The sequence below is a fragment of the Austrofundulus limnaeus genome, unplaced genomic scaffold (genome assembly GCF_001266775.1).
Source record: "Austrofundulus limnaeus strain Quisiro unplaced genomic scaffold, Austrofundulus_limnaeus-1.0 Scaffold348, whole genome shotgun sequence".
NCBI lineage: Eukaryota > Metazoa > Chordata > Actinopteri > Cyprinodontiformes > Rivulidae > Austrofundulus > Austrofundulus limnaeus.
Window position 1 is genome coordinate 45,318 of NW_013952750.1, and position 8,647 is coordinate 53,964.

The window sequence follows — 8,647 nt, forward strand, 5'->3', positions numbered from 1 at the left end:
CGCAATATATTGGGATATATCGTATCGTGACCCCTCTGTTATGATATGTATCGTATCGCCAAATTCTTGCCAATACACAGCCCTAATAGTGACCCTCACCCTGCACTACAGGGGTTTATAGCGCATAACCACACTTCCTTAAAAAACATGCATCTAAAAGCTGTAATGACTATAATGTTTTATTAAAATATAAATGTTGACAGATTTGGGATGCACTAGATGCTGGGCGCAGGTGCGATGGATTGTACCTGACACAAACTAATCTTTTTGAATAAGCTGGAATAGAATACTTACTTTTTGCATTTTTAAAATGTAAGGAATAAAAAAAATACAGATAACTACATGAAAATGTATGGAGTAGAAGTAAATGTTGTATTTGTACTTTGTTACTTGACACCTTTTCCCTCGAGGAGCAGGACTGGACATGTCTGCTATAGGCTTCAGCCCAGAGACAGCTCTGTTTGTGTGTGGAAACAAGGAAATAATCATCAGCTGTACATCTTAAATTAACTTTAGAAGAATATCTGATTCAAAATGGCAGCAAGCCAGCTGCACTTAAAAAAGAGCAAAAATTTTAAAAGGCTATCATGTGAAAATGGCTGAAAGTGGAACCGCCTACCATTGAAGAATGGCTTGCTATTGTGCATGAAATTTATATAATGGAAAAGATTGCATTCTYTCTCATAATTTAAAAAGATAAATTTTATAGAATTTGGTCAAAATGGTCTGAGTATGTAAAGCCTGTAAGGTTTTTATTAGTCCACTTGCCCCCACCTACACACTGCCTTTATTTTAAGATACACCGTGTTTACACCAAGGTATGTTGTTGTCAAGTAAGCCATCCACTGCTTTAAATGTTTTATTTTGTTCATGTTGTTATTTTTCATTTGCTGTAAATAGTTATATGCTTTTGAATAGTCTACCCGCCAGCAAAAGAAATAAAAAGAAAATTACAAAAAAAATTGCAAAAATGTATATGGTTAAATTGGCRTGGTTTTAGCTAAGAGGCGTTCACAACAAAGCTACTCATTGTGCAAAATCTTTGCCTCCAACTGTTGTTTTAGTGTTGAATTGTAAAGCACCTTTCTGTTTTTGTGTCAACAGGTGATGGAGGAAGTGGTCAAACTTTTAGCTCCCATTAATACAACCAAACTGGAGGTGAACGGAGAGGGTACGGACATCGAACTGTGGATGCAGGCTGGGGTACCAGGTCCGTTTAACAACACGTCAATGTGCACACGTTCGGAAATGTCCAAGTTGAGCATATTTTAGATGTAACCAAAAATAGTTTTCTTCGTTATTTTTTGTGATCTCATCTCCTAAATGTGTCGTGTTTCTTTAGTTTTAAATTGTGAGCACAGTGTTAAACAATTTGAGTTGGTCAGATAAAAATTGAACGCATTGGTTTGAAAATGAATTTTACTAAATTGAAACTGAATTTAAAGTTTTGTTTCTGAATTAATTTACTTTGAAACTGTATTTTGGTTTAATAAAAATTCAGTTTGACTACKTTCACTTTCAGTTCCATAATTCAGATTTTTGTGTCACACATCCTGGTCCTTGAGAAAGCCAGGCAGAGTAATCAAACACAGATCCACAGATTTACGTTTCGCTTTGGTGAAGTTTCCCTTCTGTAATGTAACAGAGTTGATGCAATCSACTGTAAAAGTGACAAAAACAAACAAAGTTATTTTTTACCTATATGTAGAAAATGTTACATTTACATCACATCATGGATCAGACGCTGCTGCTAACTGAACCATGACGGGATGTAAATCTAACATTGTCCATAGGTAAAATTAATCACTGCAATAGAATAACTTTGTTTGTTTTTGTCACTTTTACAGTGGATTGCATCAACTGTTACATACAGAAGGGAAACTTCACCAAAGTGAAACATAAATCTGTGGATCTGTGTTCGATTACTCTGGCTGGCTTTCTCAAGGACCAGGATGTGACACAAAAATCTGAATTWTGGAACTGAAAGTGAAAGTARACAAACTGAATTTTTAATAAACCAAAATACAGTTTCAAAGCAAATTAATCCAAACTCAAAACTTTAAATTCGGTTTCAAATCATTAAATTCAGTTTCAATCTAGTGAAATTTATTTTCAAAACAATGCATTCAATTTCAAATTATGCACATTCAGATTCAATCTGAGCAATTGAAATTCAACTCCTGCTGGCACCAGATTTATCCCACAGCTATGTCGTGGAATAATGAGCTGAACTGGACGATATCAGCAGTGAGATTTTGAAACAAATAATTAAACACCAGGTTTTCTTACAGTGTCATTGAATCTTAATCATAAAAAGTTTTCTGAACGTTTAACAGCTGCTGTGGAGAAACTGAGGGGTCAGAGGACTGAGTTTCTTCAGCAGTGCTGCAATCAGTTTGTTCGTTTGCTCAATATCTGTGTAAAAGGGATGCAAGACATTCTGTCTGAAAACATAAATTATCAAAGAAAGTTCATTTGGACGCAAGTTTTTTGTAGTCTTTCTGATCTTTGGTCCTTTTGCATCATAATATTAGTTCAACATAAAGGCCCTGTCACACTAGATAACTAATGAACAGCAGGGAAACAAGTAAAACATGCTGGATGGGGGTCCTGGAAGACCAGGAATGGGAACCATAAGGGATCAGTCTCAGGTATTACCACAGCAGATTTCAACTCAGTGTTTGTAAAATCACTGTTAATTTTAGTGTTTGCGAGGTAGCTGTGCTGCGGCGGCCATCTTGAATCAGATCGACTCCATAAGTGAATCAGTTGCAGTCGTTCATCCACTCATTGCTTCTGATTATTGATTCTGTTCAATAAGATGTTTTACTAACAGCACAGACAAACGAATACACACAGCAGTGGGTAATAAATCTGAAAGCCACAATTTTACTTGTAAATTTTGATCCAAAGAACTAATCATTAATTTGATTCCAGGCAGCACATTCACAATTACTAATAAACGAAATTAAAATTTAAATGATGGTACGTCTTAGTGACAGGTGGGAAGGATAAACAATTAACTTTCAGTGAACATGTGTGTTTCCTCATTTCAACAAAATCTTGTCATTTTTGTTTCATTTTATTCCCTCTGTTGTCGTGAGACATAAATATATCACGACACCGTTTAAGACTGAGTCAGACAGTTGGGTGTGTTTGGGTTTTTTCCAGAGAGAAAGGAGATACAAATTAAAATGTGAATAAAGAAGAATATTAATAAAGACCCTTGACAGTCTTTGCATCATCGTTCCTAATAATTAATAAAACGAATGTCCTTCATTCAGCCAAAAAGCTGACACATCTGTGTGACTCTTCCTTTGTGTTTCACGCAGGCGCCAGCCTCCATGTTGCAGACAGTCGTTACTTTTGGTTCCACCACAGCGAGGGGGACACCATGACGGTTCAGAACCCTCGGGACATGGACCTCTGCTCGGCTCTGTGGGCCGTGGTTGCCTACGTGGTGGCAGACCTGCAGGACATGCTGCCAAGGTAGCAAGASAACTTCGTTTGTGGATTTAAGTCATTCTCATCACTTAAATCTAACTTTTAACAAAGCGCATGCTCTGATTTTTAACATTTGATTTGACTTTTTTTATTACAAAAATTTTTGAAAAGAGAGTGATGTTTTTAATCTGATGTACACCAATTAACTTATCAGGATTAAAGACCGGTCATAGAGAGGGTTTATCCCAAACTAATGTAAAAATAAAGCTTAAAATTGTTTTTATGTTTACTTGAACATGGAGCATTGCATATTTTCTCAGGTACTGTATTATTATTATTATTATTATTATTATTATTATTATTATTATTATTATTATTATTATTATTATTATTATTATTATTATTATTATTATTATATTGACCTGCAAAGCAGATGGAAAAACCTTTTTGTGAGAAAAATAAATTGTAATGATCCTGTTATCATTTATAATGTGCTTATAGAGAAAAATGTGCATTAAGAAAAAAAAACTGCTTTGTCCTTATTTTTTTCTGAAGGCTAATTTTAATGTTCAGTTTTAAATTTCATGTTGTTTTATCCACTTTCTTTTTATCTTTACTTTATATTAAAATTATACTTTCACACAAAAAAATAAAATGTGACCTTCAAACACCAATACGCTATTAAATGATTAATAATTTTGTTTCAGCGTTCAGTTTTGTTTTCCCCATTTTCATTTCTTAGAAGAAAACATAGGAAGCTGAAACTAAGATGACTACAAATGAAACATTAGTTTATATTAAACAGAAAAAGGAAAAAGAGGGAATCTTAAAAAAATAACTTTCATACAGTAAAGGAAGTGAGAATCCTTCATTCCTCTAAATTTACTATGACCAGACTTATTTCCTGTCGTCATTTCTGTCTGAATAAATGTCTGTATTATTAAAGACTCGTTTGCGTCGGCACTTTTAAAATCTCATCCCCAAGCTGACCCTTAAACCCCAGTTTCTGTGAGATGATTTTATTACAGAAAGACGTGGCTCAAGTTTACTAACCATGATTTACTGGTTATGATCACAAGTTTCCATTTTGAACAATGACCATTAATTCACATAAATTTGAGGCTATGTTTTTCTTCAAACTATCATGAGATAAAATAATTTTTATTTAGCTGGTGCTAAATGATGAAAGAACCCACCTGGTCTTATTTTGTCAAGATTAAGCAAACAGAAAAGGCTCAGCCAAATTCTGACTTTTGCTTGAATTCACCTCCAGAATCTGCTGCAGTTATAAAATTCGTGAATTAGTGGTGCAGATCGCCACCTTGTGGACGACTAAGGAAATGCCTCTTAACTTCCTGCAGTTGGTGATTATTTCCCCAAGTCAAGCTGATAGAAATCAACAAAAATGTACTGGTTTTAAATATACAACATATTTTATTACATGTTTTATACAGACAAACATAAAACAGGTTTTCCTTACTGCCAGAAATATTAAACTATTTTATTTCAGGTGAATTTTCACAGGATTCTGCAGACGGACAGCAGTGAAGTAACGACTCGCATTACATTTGAAGTAATCTGAGTTCAGCATTGGAAAAGAGTTAAATCTCCACAGCTGAACAGCTGACATGTTCATGTGGCCACAGGTCGTCTGGAGTTGAAAACTTTGATTCCGTTTTGCATTGAGGACCGAGCATATTTGGTCAGGAGGGTTCCGGTGCTCTGTTTCTCTCCACAAAGGTCTCTGAAGGACGAGAAAAGGAAGGACTTTAAAAAAAGTAACAAAATCCATAAAAAAAAGAGAACTCACACTTGTACAGACTGCACAGCCATCCTTATGTAACAGTGGTAATTCTGTGCTCAGTCTTTGAGACAGCTTAGGTCACTGGTTTCCAACTTATTTTCCTCAAAGCCAAGCTGAACCCTCCCCCCTCCCCCCCCCAAAACCTCGCCCAAAAATGTGTTCAACCTTTATTTCATCAAAATAGTAAAAGAATGAAGTGAAAAGTTACTGTTTTAATTTGGAAAAGAAAAAAAGGAGTAAAATGGACTTGTTTTACTGATTTTTATGGCACAAGTTTGCACCACGAGCCTCTGCAGAGAGTTACAGGAGAAGCATGCTAGCTGCTAGCTGGACACACGGACTGCGAGATGAACTTTATATTTTCATGTCCCCAACCCAAAACTAACATCACAGGTCGTACGGACTGTTAGCTTCGTGCACGATGAGACGGCAGCCGTTCGGCATTGTGAGGTCGAGCTCTGTGGAGGACCAGCGTGGCTCTGAGTTTTCCACTGTCCTGCTGAATATTACTGCTACTGAGTAATAATTACAAATCCAGCCCAGCCTATTTCCACTGTGCGAGAGGCGGGGTACACCTGGGACAGGTTGCACGTCCATCACAGGGACAAATGAGACAAACAAGCCTCACTCACAGCTAGAGACAATTAAGAGTTACCAATTTACCAAAAAACGCCTGTTTTTGGTCTGTCAGAGGAAACCAGAATAACACATTTATTTCTATTAATTATTAAACTAAAGAAATTGCTTATTGCTAAATAATTTAGCTGAAAGAGAATCTGAAATATTTTTAACTGAACTATTAGTGCCTGATGTTAAATTTTAACTGTTTTGGTGGAACCCAAAATTAGCTAAAGGATTGCTGAAATTTACTGAAGAACCCAAACTGTGAAAACTACARCTTCAGGGGGCAGAGAATAACAAAAATTGCAGAACGAGATACAAGAAGAAAAAATAAAAATAAAAAAGGTAGGGAAGAAAAACAAACATGATGTGAAAGTTTGACCGCAGTCCCACAGCACTGACTGTATGTATGGTGTGATGTCCTCTTCTGTCCACTTCTCTCTGAGTGAGAAGAGGTGGTTGAAGCGCTCCAACGTGTCCTCTGGGAGATCCTCCACCTGCAGCAGGCTGATGGTCTCTGGGTGGGAGGTGCGGTCCACCAGAGAGACTCCCTGGAGGATTTTACAAAGTCAGGTCAGGTTCAGGAAGCTAATCTGCCGCCTCAAATAAACCATGCAGACTGAGAGAAACAGGAGTTTATTTAAAACTAGAGAAATTGATTTCCTGCAAAAATGTGAATGCTTATTATTGAAAACTTAAGCTGAAAGCTGCTGAAATTGAGCTTAAAATATTTAATAGGAATGTTAATGTGAGCTCACTCTGAAAAGCTGAAAGAAGCAAAAAAGCTTAATTTTGCAGAAAAACAGTAAAAWGGAGCACAAATCTAGTTGAAAACAGAAAACAGCTAAAAGTTATGAGCTTAAATAGCTGAATATAGCTGAAAACATCTTTAAGAAGCATAAATAGCACGAGGTATCAGAAATAATAGCAGAAAGAAGCAGATCTATAGCTAAAGTAGCATAAAATAGCTAAAATTAGCATAAAATAAGTTAAAGGTAGCAGCCACAATTTAAAATTAGCACCCAGTTGAAATAGTTATAGTTGAAAAATAGCTAAAACAGAAAAAAAAATCATAAAATGACATAAAAGTAATAATTTGTAGTAAAACAGCTAAAAAGTAGCTGGAATGTTTTAATTAGCATAAGAAAGCATAAGGTGCATAAGTTTGCTGAACTCAGTCAAAAAACTTTGTAATAACTACAAACAATGTGTATTTAGCTTAGAAAAACTAACTTTAGCTAATAGCAGCTAAACATTAGCTAAAATTTCAGCAAGTAGATGAGAACAGCAGAAAGTATCTGTAAGAAGCATAAATAGCACAAAGTAGCAGAAAAAAGCACAAAAAAAGTAGACCAAAGCAAAAGAATAGTGGAAAAAAAGCACAATTTTAGCTGAAATAGCAGAAAAAAAAAGCTAAAACTAGTGAAAAAGTAGCTAAAATTAGCACAGGAAAGTGAAAAAGAGCATAACCAGAACAAAGCGTGTAGGGTGCTGTAAAGATTTAGAAACATTTTAAAGGAGTTTAAGGATGTTGAAAACAGCTCCATTCATTTTCAATGACAAGAAAGTGGCTAAAAAAAGCAAAATAGCTAAAATATATCAAACAGCTGAAATACCAAAAGTCATACCAAAAGTCACATGAATGAGCTGAACGTTTTCATCTATGAATTGTTGAAATAGCACAAAAATTGTGGAAGGAGTTAGATGCTGAATGCTGTGAAGCATCACACAACTAGAGAAGGAGGAACTAAAGTTACTAAACTCCAAGCACCTGATAAAAACATAAAAAACATCCTGAACTCGTACGATCTGTCTAAGCAGAATCACCTTCAGCTGGTCCAGTCTGGTTCTCATGCCCTCGGGGACGCTCTGCTGCCAGACGTCCTGAAACTCCTTCAGGTTGAACTTGACAGCGTTCTGCAGCAGCAGCAGGGCCAGACCGCGGCACACCTTATCCTCATCCAGCGCATAAAACACCTCGTCTGCRCGGAGGGACCAGCGAATGTCTGGTGTTTATTTGTTTTTAGAACTGAAACCTTACCACCAGTTAAATCATGTTTTGATTCTTTACCGTTTTCGGTGAAGCRCTTCCCGTAGCAGCTCAAACAGTGCTCGATCATCTCTCTGCCAGTTGGACATAGAATAATGCTTTTAGTCACATTATTTACTCATTTGAAACAACTCTTAAAGAGGCCTACGATCTGAACTTACCTGGGCTCCAGCGGAGCAAGTTCCTCAAGACTGGTTTGAAGGGGGACCTTGCTGAARGACCATGACTCAGAATCCACCAGCTGAGTCACGTGACTGAGCAGCTTCATCTCATAGTCCAAGTCCAGCACTCGCCAGTATCCTGAAGGAAAAAAAAAACAGATATTCTCAACTGCCCCAATAATTCAGTTTAGTTCAGATAACGTGAGGTGCACAAAGGAGCGTTATCGCAGATCCTTCCTCCCAGCTGCTGTCAGACTCTGTAACCAGCACCACGCCCAAAAATCACAACAAGTGTTTACACACCTGCTGCTGCCCCCACAATCATCTGAAACTGTTATTATTCATTGTCATTATTCATCTGAACAATCATTTGCACTTCTACTCATTTGTATTACTAATCTGAGCCATCAGTTGCTCGAACCTTTAAAAGAATTCTGCTGTAATTGCACATCTGTGTTTCTTGTCTGCACTGTCATACTTTACAGTTAATAGTCTGTTGCGATTGTTTTGCACTGAAAATAGGCAAATTATAATTACTAATGTCAAATTCTGATAGGTAACTACAGT

General features: G+C 36.5%; 2 protein-coding genes across 2 annotated transcripts in view; one reads left to right on the forward strand and one right to left on the reverse strand.

Moving 5' to 3' along the window:
- LOC106527894 (carboxypeptidase Q) overlaps positions 1–3,802 on the forward strand; it is a 17,993-nt gene extending 14,191 nt beyond the window's left edge. Inside the window, exons 10-11 of the mRNA XM_014022902.1 lie at positions 1,105–1,210; positions 3,333–3,802. Coding sequence (XP_013878356.1) covers positions 1,105–1,210; positions 3,333–3,493 — 267 coding nt within the window. The 3' untranslated portion in view covers positions 3,494–3,802. The remainder of the gene's footprint in view (positions 1–1,104; positions 1,211–3,332) is intronic.
- Positions 3,803–4,924: 1,122 nt separating this feature from the next.
- dscc1 (DNA replication and sister chromatid cohesion 1) overlaps positions 4,925–8,647 on the reverse strand; it is a 14,983-nt gene continuing 11,260 nt past the window's right edge. Inside the window, exons 5-9 of the mRNA XM_014022904.1 lie at positions 8,081–8,219; positions 7,941–7,993; positions 7,697–7,851; positions 6,272–6,420; positions 4,925–5,188 (exon numbers count right to left, since the gene is read on the reverse strand). Coding sequence (XP_013878358.1) covers positions 5,077–5,188; positions 6,272–6,420; positions 7,697–7,851; positions 7,941–7,993; positions 8,081–8,219 — 608 coding nt within the window. The 3' untranslated portion in view covers positions 4,925–5,076. The remainder of the gene's footprint in view (positions 5,189–6,271; positions 6,421–7,696; positions 7,852–7,940; positions 7,994–8,080; positions 8,220–8,647) is intronic.